The sequence below is a fragment of the Pagrus pagrus genome, assembly GCF_965226575.1.
Source record: "Pagrus pagrus genome assembly, chromosome: 21".
Taxonomy (NCBI): Eukaryota; Metazoa; Chordata; class Actinopteri; order Spariformes; family Sparidae; genus Pagrus; species Pagrus pagrus.
In genome coordinates, this window is record NC_140208.1 from 4020042 (window position 1) to 4036251 (window position 16210).

A 16210-nucleotide genomic window follows, 5' to 3' on the forward strand; every position below is an offset into this window, starting at 1 on the left:
TTACGTATGAATCCATTAATTTGATGGAAAAAGCTACCTCTGCAGACAGCTGTGACCACCCACATGAAAAAAACATTTCCAAGACCCTTCAAACATTTGTGTATGTTAAACTGGTCATATGTCAAGTTATATTTCTTACTCTCAGCCCCTTAAATAGCCTTTCATTGATATACATGTCAGTCCTATAAGTGAAAAGTTATGTTAAGATTAAAGGTTAGTTTTTAATGCTGTGAAAAATTTAACAGCCACGTCATTAAATTCACAGATGTCGTCTGCGCTGCACACAAACGTAAAACACAAACAAATCATGAAAGGCATAGCTAATGTGATTTTAATTAAATCTCGTTGCGCGGGTAAGCTTCTCCGACTGCACATGGAACATTATTATGTTGTCTTGCTTGTGGAGGAGCCAGACCCACTCCGACTCGTTGGCATTGTTGCTTTCTCACTTTCCAGCCACCGTCAGACACTGTTTGCTTTGCATATGCGACACGCGCAACAGAAACAGCCCTCTTTGTGGAGTACGGAGTGAGACACAATTTCCAAAACATGTAATTCCACCATCGTCTGTTCTCACCCACAGTGGCGTCATTCGCTGTTGTTGGCAGCTTGAAATACGGCAGCCTAAAGCCACCGCTGTAGTGCTACGGTCTTAAAAGTCACTAGACTGCTTCTGGTCTTTAAGGCTTATGATATCATCCTGATCCAACATCAGTTTATGTCCTGTAACTTGGCATTGGGCTCCAAGATGACTTCATCATTAGACAGATATCATACGATGCAAAAACAAGACTTCTTTTTACTACATCTGTTCACCAGAATGCAATGTTGGCATTTCATGTTACTGCAAACCACGGATAAATTCAAATTTGTACTTGTCATAGTATCATATCGACGTTTCCTCAACACGTCATAGTAAAGTTAAAGATTACACGCGTATGAGCTGACTTTGAGGTCAGTGAGGAGGAGGCGATGGTAGTGGCGTGATAGCTGGGCGACATTGCTGCCAAGATGGCTGCCGAGCAAGAAACCACTGCTCGAGGTGGCATTGCAAGAGGGGACAATTTCCAGATGTTTGAGGCAATGGAACCAGTTAACCCAAAATTTGATGTTTTCCTAACCATTACCAAGTGGTTGAGTGTCTAAACCAAACCCGAACATAAGCACATCATTGACACAACGTGACATTTTTATGAAACATAGTTGCAAAATATCCGTAGTTTGCTGAAATGTGAAATCCCAAAACGTATTCAGGTGATTGAGCTGATCTGTGCTTCCTTTAAAATAAAGTTTTCTGCGAGGCTTATCAAGCAGTTCAGACAGAAAACATGCAAACATCAGTGTCGACAGGTTTTCCATTCAAACACTACTTCATGGAGAAGGTAATACTCCGGTGACCACAATATCCAGAACCAGTTAGACAGGATCTTTGAACCAGTAAGTACACTGGCAATCAGTGAGTCTTACATCTGCTTCATGATTGCAGGCTGAAAACAAAAGAGCAGGCAGGTCGTGGTACGTTTCTACTCTCTGAGCTTGTAATGGACAAATCTAAGCCTTTAATAGACAAAATGCGGCTTTCGGTCCACGTGGGCCCCTCTTCTTTCCAAGGATCCAGGATATCCAGATGTATACACAATAAATCCTGGTTCCTCTCAGTCTAATTCCAGTTTACACACGGAAGAAAGCGAACACATGTGGACAATTATGTTAAGTACGGGTACTCCTCCTCCTTTTTACTCACACTGGTGACTTTGCGGTAGATCTGGGCGGCGTTTTGGCACTCGGAGTACGGGTACTCAGAGGTGGCCATCTCCAGGATGCACATTCCAAAGGCGTAGACGTCCACCGCTTCGTCGTACTTCTCCTCGTACATCTCCGGGGCCATGAACTCTGGTGTTCCTGTCAGGGTTCAGAGGGCAGCGGTGAGGGTCAACATTTATTCTATTACAATTACTTAAAGTCCAGTTTCACCTTGATTTAATTAAACCTATATGAATCCTGAGAAAATATTTGGTTTTGCGCAAAATCTTGCTGTACTTACAAAGTTAACTATTAGCATATAATACATGTATTGATAGATAAAAACTCTCATAATCATCTAATCTCTAATCTGATGGAGCACAACAAGCTGTCAACACAACACTGACATACTTGAGTATCAACATTTTTTACTTGACATGACAAACGTGTCTTGCACATGTTCATCTGGTCTCATAAACAGTGTGTTCTTCAGAGCTTTTTCCCCTGCTGCGGCAGAAAACAATACCAAAACAGTTAAATTGTGGGTTGTAAAACCAAAACAGCAGCTGTGTTTCCACCTAATTGTCAAACAAATTTGAGGCAAACTTTTAAAATCTCACAATAATGCGAATAAGGTTTACTTCCATCAACTTGTTTGGACAAATAAATCAGGCAACACAAAGAGTTGTTTCATCCGAAATTGGCGTTAGAGGTCATGAAACGGGGAAACAAATGCAGTTGTTTGCCAAATACCAATAAACCTCAGAGAAGAAGAACAAAACCAGTTGTGGTGGTTGTGTATTCTTTGGGAATTAATCTAGGAATGGGACATTTATGGGAAACAGCGGAAACAGCTTTGTCTTCATAAACCACCTCGAGCAAGCATTGAAACTTTTTTCACAATACCAAGGACGTTTTTTTCTCGAATTTTGCTGTTTCCATCGACTTTTTCTCTATTGGGACTGACTGTTTAATGTTTTAACACTAACGATAATATGATAATTACAATAATACAATAATTAACTTCAGTATTTGGAGAGTAAATAACGTAAAGCTCAGTCTTTGTGTGTTGTTTGCTGCGTTCATCACGCTGAACAACATGTCGCATGTCTCCCAAGAATCAAGTATCAACAAGTCTTCACACTGCGTCTGATGGCTGACACTCCCTGCACGTACTTGATGGGAAGGGCGAGATTCCACTGAAATTAAAAGCCATTTGAGTAATGATACCGCATTTAAAAATGCAGGCAGGAATTTAAACAGAGGCGTCCGTGGTTGCTTGTGGGCAGAGGAAAGCAGCAGGAGAAAATAGAAGCAAAGTAATTTAAACAAAGGCTTCGTTTTGAGTTTAAAGATAGCGGCAGAGTGTTAGAGTTAAGCTAAACTGTGTTTTCCTTCCTGATATCAGCAGAAGGAGATACTTGTGTAAATAATCTGAGCTGGACAAAATTCACACTCACCAATGACACTTTTAGCAAAAGAGGCACTTTTGAGAGTGGCCAGTCCCAGATCTCCTATCTTGACGGAGCCGGTTGGGCCGGTGATGAAGATGTTGTCACACTTGAGGTCCCGGTGGATGATGGGAGGAGTGCGCGTGTGCAGGAAGTGAAGCCCTTTGAGGATCTGACGACTCCAGCGCTGCAGCAGCTTTAGCTTCATCTCCTTGAACCTCTTCAAGTACCTAAAACAAAAGAAAGGCCAAGACTAAACATCCAAATCAAAACATATCAAAATACTGGAAGAAGGGGAAGTGCTTATTTTGGCAGCGGAGAGGAAGTTTTAAAGTGAGATAGTTTCCTGAACTCTCTCCCAGAATTGGACCTATTCTCTGGTCCTTATTCTGACCTTTTATCGTTGCTTTGAAAGGAAAAGAAGCTGTCAAACATGACACAAATCTCCTTTTTGCTATGAAAGACACTGCCATCTGCCATTTGAGAAATGTAATGTAATGTAAATGTACGTCTATCTTTTTAAAAATGTAAATGACTGTAGTTTGAAGGGGGAACTGGATGGAGAGGACTCACGTTTTGAGCGTGCCTGAGGTCATGAGTTCGGTCACCAGGATGATGCACTTGTGGCCCTTCACCGTCGACTTCCAGGAGTCGTGGAAGCGGACGATGTTCGGGTGCTGCAGGCACTTCAGCATCTCCACCTCCTCGCTGAAACGCTGCCGCTCTGCCTTGGTCAGCTTACGGGTCTGCAGAGAAAATCACACTGTTATGAGTTTGTTTACGTACGCAGTAGTGTCCTGGTTGTGGTCATTGTATGTGAGAATTTTAGTTTAAAAATTCAAAAGATGAAAACTTGATGAAATTAAGACGCATAAAAACATGGAAAGATACAGCACAGAACCATGTGGAAATGAAGCATCTCTACATGCATTTATAGGTAATCGGAGTGGATATGAAGCTCATGCATGTGCGACCTGTTTCCACGATGACTAAAGGTATAAAACGGTATCAGGCGTATGTGAATCCACACGTGGCGATATGCATCTGGCCCCTGATCTTTAAGACTGACGTAAAACTTTCATCACTCTTTCCCTCTCTCTTTGATGTATGTCTTCAGCCGGTCAGACGCCTGATTAAGACATCACGTTGAATCATACCGATGGCAGAACTCACGTCTTAGAGGACGAACGCTGATTTTGCATGAACCATGAGAAACCAGGTTATTCAGCTTCCTGCGTGCAAGACTCCTACATCATCATGGCATCTGCAGATGTGTCTTTGATCCTTCAACATCGTAATTACTATATCATATCAGCACGGAGCCTGATAATCAGATTTAATTGGCATTTTGTTTCGCTTCATTCATTAAGACAGACATTGTATATATGTTATGTTAGCTAATTTCTGAATTGGAGGGAGGCTTTTCTGTTTTTTTATCCCCCTGAATTTCAGTCAACACAGAAGAAACTTTTACTGGTCGCTAGAAGCAGCGACATCTTTCAAGACGATTGCAGAAATATGCCAATTTAAGAGTATTCATTTCTATAATTCAGCTAGGAGACACCTGTGCGGTTGCTTTTATCTCAACCATGCTTATTACTATTTTTCTATGTTTTTAGAGGACCCTGTGGACAAAAGTGGTAGTGTTTCTATTTCGGTAAGGAATGAACTTTGAAGTGAAACTTTAAAGCCAGTATAGACGTCCTACTAGACAAACTGTATCTGCTGATGAAGGTTTCGTGACATAATCGACAGCTCCTCAACTAAATGAACCTTGACGTGAGATTGTTTTGTCAACCATAAAAACGCAGTTGCATTGACAGTTCAGTTGCAGAGCTCTGGTCTGGTTACGTAAGTCGGTAGCAAAAAGCACAACACAGAAATCCACCAGACCGACCTGATAAATAACTGTTACTTAATAACTAATGAGCCCGCTGCAGGACTGGAAACCTCAGGTTCATCCATCTGGGTGACCCTCCGATTACATAATCACATTCATTTTCCAATAAGGGGTGCTCTGACTTTACAAATTCAAGGAGGAGGTTTCTAAAAAACCACGTAAAACCGAACCAAACACTGCAATCACGTTGGACGGACAAAGACATTTTTGTGCTTCCTCCTGGATGAATGGTCCAATTTAGCTGCTGTTGGTGTAACTCTGCCTGCGGTGGGTGGCTAGTGGAAAACTCCTGGGAGACTTCAGGAGCATGAATCCTGCATTGAGGCGGATTTCTGGGAAAAATGCTCTGCATATGTTTATGCTTACAATCAACTTGACCGCTACTCTTGCCCCTTCCTCTCTGCTCTTTCCCGGTGAGCGAGGAGGTGCTGCTGCCGCTTAATGCTGAGTTGCAGCATCAAAACAAGAGGCAGCCTGTTTGAGGACCTGCAATGTCTGAAGTCACACAACGAAAGAGCCTTTTTACCTGCGTCAGTCACCTGTCAAGCTGTCATATTAGAGCGGCAACTCAAACATGAGGCGCTGGGCTCAAATGCAAAACACAGAGGCAACTTCTGACCAAGTGGTTTTGATGATAGCGATCAGTTTAAGACGTGAACACAGGCCGCAGCTTGTTCCTCACATGTAAGACTTGTGTCAGAAGTAGTTTGCAATAAAGGAGAAGATGTTTTGAGGTAAAATAATGACTGTAACATGTTTAAAATGTTATTAGATTAAATTAATTGTTATGAATTAGTTCAACTTTAATCTAATTTCTGCTTCAGACATTTAATTTAATTTTAATGACCTTTAACGGGACAGTTCATATTTTTTCTCTTAACTTTATTGCTGTTTATCTATCTAGATTGTTTCGGTGTGAGCTGCAGAGTTTGGGAGACATCAGCTGTAGAGACGTCTGACTTCCCTTCAAAATAATGGAACAAGATGTCACTCAGTGAAATAAGAAATACAAGAAATACATTTGAAAAGCTCAACGCTAATGTCTCTTTCCAGAAATCACGACCCAGTTTAGGGCTGCACAATATATCGTTTCAGCGTCCTGCTGCAACTTTCTTGCTGCTTCATACACAAACACACGTTGCACGGTTCACATTTTCTGCGTAATCTACAGTAGACATCTGAATAACATCACGTAAATACATAATATAGTTATGTTATTATTTGCCATGTTGTTTGTTAGAGACATGAAGGCTCTGCATCCACAGCGAACCACATTCTTAATCAATTTATCAGACAAGGCAGGGCCTGTTTTGGTTGTCTGATAAAATGCACTCCATCCCAATCATTCTCAAACTTCTTTCCAAAAAAGAGCCGTACAATTTATCTCAAGGAAATTCCTGTATTTTTTTTCCATATAGCAATATCCACAGACCTTTCTGTGCAGGAACTACTTTCTTTCTACATCCACCAACTGTATCACTACGCAGAAGGAAACATGCATCAAGTCATGGAGTAGTAGGGAAGATAGCTAACTAAGCTAACGAAGCTAACTTATGTTACTGCTCAGCCGAGGACGCCACTGACATTTACATCCAACGTCCATGAGCTGTCGCACGTTCCCTATGCGGTGCGATACGGTTGGCGGGTGTAGTTCGTCAGAAAGAAAATAGTTCCTGCTTGACACATTCTCACAAAAAGGTCTGTGGATTGTCTGGAGGAGCCAGGTCATGATTTTTGGAAAGAGACACTGCCATTCAGTTTGTTAAACGTAATTTTTGCGGCGCCTTGAGCACATTAAACCGAGTGCCATCCACACTGTAAAATCTGACAGAGAGACTTATTACAGATTACACTAAAGTAAAGTAGACTAATCATTTTAACTTGTTAAACGTTTTAGCTCAGACAACTAAAATTTAATAGTCCACTTTATTTAGTAATTCTGAGATAATCGGTTTCCTGACTATTTTGATTATATTCAAGAGAAAGCAGCCAATCTCTCTAAAACCGAGGGAAAAACAGCACTGCAGGTTAGAGGAAAATATGTGTTTTTTGATTTTGGGGTGAACTGTCCCTTTAAAGACGACAACTTGCAGACTTGCACTTTGAGGTTTAATCCCACTATAGATCAGTGAATCAACATGACACAAATAAAGGCATGAATACAAGAGTGTGTGTGAGCAGCTCTGTGTGTGATCCAGGGTGAGTGAGTCAGTGGGTTTATGGGTTGCATCTGGATATTTATGTATCTAAGCCCGACAACATCAGACCCCTGTGTGGCGAGCTTTGTCTCCTGTGGATCATCGCCTGTTTGCCGCACAGAGTCAGCGCAACATGCCTTCGCCTAACCGTGGCACGCAGCCGAACCACTTGGAGGCTTTGACACTTCCAGAAACCGCAGGATTTACTAGAGCTTGGCATGCTGGATGGTGAGATTGCAAAATACTCAAATGACACATGCAGATGTTTGGCAACTTCATAGGAGCTGTGAGGAAAAAAAATCCAAAATCCTGCTGTGGCAACGCGGAACAAGACTGAAGTGTTGAAAGAACTGGAACTGATTTTTTAATGTGACTCCAAACTCAGAAATTGTTCACTTAAAAAAAGTAGAAAAAGTGTGAAATAGTGGAAAATGAGGTGCAGATGGAAACGACGGAGCTGTGTTCGCCGTGTTGTGTGTTGCTATGCCGTCATCTGATTGCACTGTTATTGGTGCTGGCTGATTTCAGGGTAGCTAATGCCTCCTCCCAGTAAACACATGCACTTAATCTGTGACTAATAGCAGGAATAAAAAACCTGCCGTACAATAATGCTTCAGTTTGACTTTTATCACATCACGACAGCCAGAAAAGCTTAATAAACACGATTACAGATAACTATAGATGATGTCTATCTTTAGTCATGAGCCCTCTGGCATTTCCCACAGAGGGAAACATCTGTTGACAGGCTTCTATCTAACTTTTCCATGGGATATTCCCCTGCGTAGATCTTCCACCACCGCTCCCTTCCCTCTCTGAAAAATGAGGCCAAAAACCATTGTGTAACACTGGAGGAAAGCGATGCAGGGGGGAACCACAAAAACAAACCATCTCTGCTTTGAAAAGAAAAGCGGGGTGTATCCATAAAAACAGTCTGGATTGTGAGGACAGAGCTGCTGCCTAAAGTTTGCCTCACGCTGTCGTCTCTTCCAGCTGGATGTTTTATTCTTAGGTGCTGGGAGGTGTGAGTGTGTGTGTGTGTGAGTGTGCCGAGTCGGGGGTCTGCAATAGCTGGGGTTGGAAACACTTGGGCTCGGTGCCACTAAAGTGGAGTTACATAAGCAGTGTTGATGGTAGAGGAGCCACCGGCATTAAGAATTCCCTGTCAGCGCCTCTATTATGACAACCGGGACACGGACGCGACATGCCAGCCAACATTTGCACCAAACCAGGTGGTGTACACTGCAGCTTAATTCGGGAATGAACAGTTTGCACTGTCCTGAAGTGACACTCAGACAGATACAGTAAGTCTGACCAGGATTTGGGTAAGATCCAGTCAGTGTGGACGGGCTGCGGTGTCTGTAGGACTCTCGACTAAATACAGAGAGAAAAGTAGGGCAAGTGAAAAAATGGATCCAGTCATATTACTTATAGCCTGCAGGGATGTGTTAAGAGTTAGAGGCAGGGGGTGCAGCAGTGCATATTTTTATATCCATGTCTTAAGTCAAGTCAGTTTAATTTTATATAGGCTAAAATCACAAATCACATGGCCTCAGGGGGCTTTACAGTCTGTGAAGTATATACAAAATGAAAGAAACTTGGTGAGTTGGGTTCTGTGTTCTGGAGATATCGGCAGTAGAGACGTCTGCCTTCTCTTGAATATAACTGAACTAGATGCTCAAAGCAGCAAAAAATACACTTGTTGATACGCTGTTGATACAAACTCAACAGCAAGTACCAGAAGGCAGTAACCAGGTCGTGATTTCGGAAAAGAGACGTTACTGTTGATAAGTATAGTCCTGAACAATTCGTAAAAGGGCAGAAAGTTTAAAGAAATTTAGATATTTGACTACTCATTTACAGGATAAGGCTGGCGTTATTCCTTATTTCTCTTCCATTTCATAGGAGGAGATTTCAACCACTACCTCTCGTAACTCGGTTCTGAAAGCGGCACTCAAAAACGAGGGTTTAGGGTAAATATGGAAATGGGATTGGGCCTAAGTCTATGCAGGTGATACTTTTCAGTCAGATCTATTCATTCATGTGTTGATGATAAGGAATATACAGAATTTAGCAAAAAAGGTGACAAACATTCACTGGTTCCAGCTCCTAAAATTAGGGTTTTGGGATGTTGGTCGGACAATAAAAACAATTCTGAAGACGTCAACTTGTATTTTTGTGAAAATTGTGATAGCCATAATCATTATTTACTGACATTTTATAGACTAACTTTTCAATTCAATTGAAAAAATAAGGGATAAAAGTATTGAAGCAGCTGTTAATGGTTCGACAGAACGAGGTCAATCATAAAGAGAAACAGGTCGTAACTTTAAATCTCATCCCAGAAATAATCAAATTAATCGGACACACTTTTCCCATCTACCTCGACCTCTGTCTGAACCCTTTTAGGGCCTTAAATATAAGCTTTCCCTCTTCTTCCCGTCATTAACTTATTATTGGAAGTGCTGCTAACAGGCCATAACTCCTGTGCTCCAGATGCTGACAGCGAGGAGATAAAGACCAGAGTTCACAGAGATGACAGAGGAGACAGGAGAGAACATGCACGGCTTCAGAGGCGGTGACGAACGGCTCGCCAAGCTCTGGGATTGAGGTCAAAGGCAAAGAGAGAAAAAAAACAAAAACGCTCTGACCTCACGCCTGTAAGACTGACATAGCCGCCGTGACTGACACACGCTCTGTATAAACACGCACGTAGGCACCAACACTGGCACAGTGCTGCATTTAGATGTTTGCAGGTGAGAACTGAGGTGGCAGTGTGCTGCGTCCAAGGAAAACCTGACATGTTCTGTAAATGGAGCGGGCAGTGGGAGGTTAGCCATTAATCTCATTTGGATTGAGGACTCAGACCAGCCTCTCACTGCTGCTCGCACACTGACAGCCTGACCTGACTTGTGGCGCCCGGCTAATTACCTGCACAAGTAAAAGAGGCCGAGAAGCGGGATTACACTATCTCCCACGTATCTCAATAGTGAAAAGTGGCCTGTCCAGAAAGTTGTTTTCCATTTGGTTTAGATGTTTTCTCTAGATGTGAATGTACTTGATAGCTTGACTGATTGATATTCGGGAGTTAAATGTATTTCTATTAGCTGCGACCAGCAGCTCTTTAGGTCGCCCTGTTGCTCGGCCGGTCTACAAACATTTCCCCACCCTTTCCTTTGCAGCAACATTTTTCTTCAGAGGAGGCTGAACTGTATGAGGCTTCTCAGAAAATATTGCATCACCTTGTTTGACTTAAATATCTCGTGAACTGTTTGACAGCTGCCAGATCTTGTACCTTTGTTTACCTTGTTATTCTTAACATCTCTTAACCTGCCTGGTGTTTGCTTTGAGTGACTCAGTAAAACCTCACTAAACACTCTTCTATAAACTGCACTGCGCTTTTCTTAAAGTGCTTTAGGCCTCGCTCCTTAAATAATCCTCCTTCCTTTCAAACTAACTTGCATTACGCAATTACAGTAACTGCTACTTTTACCTTTGCACGCGATCCACCTCGTTCCTTCACATCTATACATGGCAGCTTGTGATTATGGAAATGACATATAGGCGTCCATTAAATGCTTAAATTATAAAGTGCAAGTAAATATCAATATTTAAGATATTTAAGGTGTTACCCAGGCGTATCTGTCATTCATGGACAATGCTCCCTTTGTGACTTCAAATCTTACACTTGGATGGTGTGTGTGAACATCGTGAAGACCAGTTTGACCTGTAAGACTACTTCACAGCCGACCTCTGAACCGTCTCAGGTCAAAGTCAAATGGAGACGAGAGGACATTCTTGCTCCAATCTTATCAAATAACTCTGCAAGGGCAGGAAGCGTTGGGCCGAGTGCACGGCGGTTCTCGCTCATTGTAATGGCATCTGAAGAGTGTGAATGGAACAAACACTTGGTCCTCTGATGCAAACGCAGCGAACCACAGAGAGATCACAAGACGCCCGGGAGGATACAGCCTGTACGAGTTTTGTCTTCAAAAATACAGCGGAGCAGTCGGGTCAACATGATGATCGGAGAAGCAAAGGTAGCAAAGGGAGAGAGCTGAATTATGGGTCATCCAATCAAAATTGGTCATGCAAAACAGTTTCAACGAGGTGTTGAAGGGGAAAAATAAGCTTTTTAACAGTTTGCAGCACTAAAATCTAACAAAGATAAAGTTTCTGAAGCTAAAATCGGAGCTGAAACACATTTCTACAGTCTTGTTAGTAACTTACTGTACACTCGACTGATGTGAAAACCCTACTTAATGAAGCAGTGGTGTGTGAACTCAATAAACACATAATGTGTCACATGAGATTCGTCCGTAAATAAACATCATACTTCGCTGTTCCTCATCCATCTGCACACTGAGGGCCATTATTCAAGACTGTATGCCGGCCGGGTGCACTGGCACAGCGGACACAACAGCCTGTCATGTTCCGACACAGTTACGTCGTCTGCCGCTATAAAGGGCCAAGGCGAAGCTGAGTGCTCTTAAACCTGATTATACTGCGTGAACCAGCCAGGAAACAGTAATCTTTACAACAGAGAGGCTTTCTGATCAGCTACAGCTACTGAAACTGAAAAAATCATAAACATGAACCTGTAAATATTTTATTGAGCATGAATTAACGTCATTGTTTTTGGGATCACTTTTATTTAAAAATGAGATTTTCCTTCGATTGTTTGACTTTGTGTGATGTTACTGACCGAAGACAGAGCCGCTCTGTGGGTCATAAACAGGGACGCAGCGATTAACTGATGTCACTATTAACCACAATTTAAAATGTCACAGTTGGTTGTAAAGTGAGGTAAAGCAGCATGGCGACGTTCATAAATTAAGACTCCCCAAAACAGCATGTAAACCCTACAAGGTTTTAACACCTGCATGAGAGATGTTTTCTGTCTGTCTTTCCTTGTTTTAATTAAACTGCACTTGGCACTGACTTTTTGTTTATTTGATTTATTATTTTGTACTGTGTTATCTCTGTTTCGAAAGGAACTATCAGACAGCAACCGCTGACAACAAAAGCCAACAAAGAAATGCTGCAGGGACTGAACCTCAATCTAGAATGTGAACAGGATTTTATACAGCCGTAGTGTTGTTAAATAAACTGATGCATAACCTTTCATAAGCATGAAAGTGTGACACTGCAATTGTAATTGTACCATTAAAATCTAAAATCCCTTGTCATAACCACCACACGTCATGTGCTAAAAAAAAACGTACATCAGTTCTTGTGATCTCAGCATGAAGCATAAAATGTTCTTAAATTTCAACATCGTCTCGATGACCTCAGATCACATCTCGATCGTTGACGTCAGCGGATGCAAACTCCCGATCTGATTACAAAAATTACCCCACCATTACTTATTTTAAAATGTTTACGAAACATTATCTAGGTTGCACACCAACAGGACCCAACAAGTTCAAGACAATAAATATCTGACAAGTTTTAAAAGGTATGTCCCTCCTGGGCGGATTCCTCAGATCTTCGGCGCCAGGAAAGACCTGGACTGAGTGTTATTGCACGCACCTGTTTTTATGGTTTGTTCTTGGGCGTTACACAGGTGGGCACAAGAATGTCAAAGACAATGGTTCCCAGTGTTTGGTTCGATTCAGTAGTTTTCTATAGGCCTGAAGAAGTTTAACTATCCATTATCCAGTAGATGAAACATTGTTACGAGTTTGAAAAGGGTTTTTAAGTGTGACTAATGGCTTTATTGTGTGTAAATTAACAGTTACTAATGCTTCATTGATCAATCACTGATACAAACAACATTTAGGTTGCCAGGTTGTGAAAAAATGCTGGTATTTAACTTTAATATTCGGAAATAGGGGTGTCAGGGTTTCTATGTTAAAACGGCAAATTGATCGAAACAAGCGTTCAATTTCGACAATCGAATTCAAATGCAGTATCGGTGATACTCAGTTATTGATGGAGGGTTCAAACTGAATCAAACTAAACTGATAACATTGCCAAAGATCCCCGAGTCATTTACTTGAGAAGAGGGTTTACTCTGGACAGGTTTGAGAAACCAAACCTTGTAACATACTGAATCACAGGTATCGCTGATATTGTTTGTCATAATATTTGAACTTTGCGCAGAGTTTCATTGCTTCTTGTTTTTTCTGAGTTGGTAATTATCTCACAGCCTCCTAATATTTACTGCATCTTCACCCCCAGATCGGGAGCCACTGTTCGAGACAAGCATGTTTTTCTACGGCTGACAGCAAAGCTGTCGCTGTTTGAACTGTCCCGACCCAGAGAGATCCACACATCTGGTTCTCTGAGCCGGACAATACCCTGAGCTTTGTTGGGAACTCGTATTTGACTGAGATCTGACCAGCAGAGCGTCAGAGCAAAGCCTTTTGAAGTTGTTATGACCCCGGGGCTCAGCAAAGGCCAGCAAGCAGAGAAGGTGCTCTCATCTCAGGGCTGTATTGCTTTTTTTATGAAGCTTTTTATAAAGCCGATAAAAATCCTTGAATATCAGTTGAACTTCAACATTTCTGGAAAGAATTGCAACATTCTTTTATTCAATTCAGGACCGAAAAAAGGCTTGTTTTGTACAGATGTTTTTCGGGAAACGCTGAGAATGAAATATCTAACAGAAATGAAACGTGACTCATGTGTTCCCCGTTGAATGTGGATGTTTGGTGAGTGGTTTATTTGTGCTCCACTTCAGCTCTGGCTGCAGGAGGGGTGCAGCCGCATAGTGTTACACCGACAAACCAGGATGTGCTATCAGGTGCCTCTGGCAACCAGGACCGGATATAGTTTACGGAGTGATGGCATGCACGTGGTGCCCTTGTCACAGGAAAGGCAACAACCTGAAAGATTTATGAATCCTTGCCAAGTCCATCCAGAAAATGACAAATATTTTAAGTGCATGAATGTCAGCTCTTACCTTAGGATGACAAATGTGAACTAAGACATCACGGGTCAAATCTTAGAGCAACACTGTTGACTGAGAAAACACATTGCAGTGTTTGTTGATGTGTATTGCGAGGTGCCGGACCCCAAACAGGTAAACCCATTACTGTAAATCAATGGCCGATTCATACCAGAGCTCACATGGCAACTTAGAGCACATTAAAGCTGCTGACACCTCCATCCTGCACGCTCCGACACACATGGTCAGTTCAGAAATGACCAGAGGTTACCCCGTGGAGCACTCTTTTCCTTTACCAACTAAGGCCTCAGAGCCCCAACAGCTATTAAAACTTGAGGTCTTTGGTTTGTTTAGGAAGCAGGACTCTCGGGCCTCTCCAGGGCACAAACTGCAGTGTGACCACGTGTTTTTACCCTTCAAGGAACACGCTGTCGAAACTGAAAACACGGCGGAGAGAGGTAAACGACTTAAGGCTCTGAAACACTGATATTGGACTGACCTGGGACAATACAATCGTGAGAGAAATGTGGTAAAATCTAAATGTTAGTAAACGTATCATATAGTGCAGGACACAGACTGTAGCTCTATCTGACACAGATAATTTGCAACCAAGCTTTTTATAGTCTCATCTCATCCAGTGTGTCATGCAATTAACCTGCAAGATTGCTGTTATTGCACTTAGGCCTTTACTATGTTAGGAAAGAGCAGTTTTGATATGCATTCACAAACAGAGGATTGAAATCTGTTAAATCTAGTTAACGCCGAGCCCCAGTAGAGATATGATATAGATAAATGAAACGAGTAAAACAATTCTTCTGCAGGAATTGATATTGATGTTATCTTAAAAGAGCTCCAAAGCTTTCCACTGATCTCCACCCGACAAACACGAGGCAGAGTTAGCGATTGTGCAAAATGTGGGCCACCGGAGTAATATTACTGGAAGCTGGAAAACTTGAAAAAAAACAGACCTGGATCACTCCCTGAAATCTCTCACATGAAGAGTCGATCTACAGAAGGATCCCAATAAAAGTGATGACTCAACTGGGACAGAGCCTCTGCCAGCAGCGCACTTGTGTACGTAAAAAGACAATCGCTCACTCATTACATCTGGCAGACCAAACCAGTCTCTCATGTCCTTTTTCCACTTTGTGTTCCCAGTCTGTGGCTGGCACAGTCACATTCAACTCCAGTTGTGAAGCTTTGTACTGCTGACAGACGAAAAGAGTCAGACTTATCATTTGAAATATAGGCAATATGTTTGTGTAAAGTCAATAAAGTCTCGATATATTCTCTGCTATGACTGTTTGTTAAGGAAAAACAAACTCTCAGATTAATGTGTTTGCATGTCTGGTAGTCACAGTTATACTGGCTTATCTAAGATATCATGTTTAGCTTCCTATTAACCAAAAGTCACAGAAGCGTGTTAATATGATCCAACTCTTAACCTGAGTAATACACAATATGAGGCTCTGTCTCTCACATGAAACAGGAGCATTTCACTGAGATTTGCACACAGTATGTGTTCCTAAAAATGAGATGTTACTCATTATACACTGACAGACATTGGCACTATATTGTTAAACACGATTTAATAAAGTCAAAACACTACTTAAAAACTATTTATCATGGAAACACATGTAGTACTAAAGAATGATGTATGCCTCCACACATGAGCCCAAACAACCAATATTATCAGCTGATAGTGGCCTATCACAGGGATAATTAATAATCTTTAAATTCCCTGTAAAGTTTATGGTTTCAGTGCACTGGTGTCAGTTAAGATGGTAAGTTTCTTGTTAAACTGTAAAATATTCTGCCTCTGTTGTGTTTGATAACTGCAAAAAATATGCCAATATATCGGTATCTGAATTTTTATACTTCCTAATTTAGATATCAGCACCAAGTATGGGTCGGGCTCCACCACCCATCCATCCTTTTTAAGGTCACTGAACAAAGCTGCAGCCTCCCCCAGGCTGAACTGGCTGAGAGTCAGGGTACAGACACCAGTCTACCACAGGGCAGAGACACA

General features: G+C 41.8%; 1 protein-coding gene across 4 annotated transcripts in view; it reads right to left on the reverse strand.

The window, feature by feature from the left end:
- Positions 1-16210, reverse strand: part of wnk4a (WNK lysine deficient protein kinase 4a) — a 44773-nt gene that overhangs the window by 20567 nt on the left and 7996 nt on the right. For all 4 annotated transcript variants that reach the window (XM_084343011.1, XM_084343013.1, XM_084343010.1 and 1 more), the window contains 3 exons: positions 3768-3940; positions 3204-3424; positions 1745-1902 (listed from right to left, as the gene is read on the reverse strand). In XM_084343011.1, coding sequence (XP_084199137.1) covers positions 1745-1902; positions 3204-3424; positions 3768-3940 — 552 coding nt within the window. The remainder of the gene's footprint in view (positions 1-1744; positions 1903-3203; positions 3425-3767; positions 3941-16210) is intronic.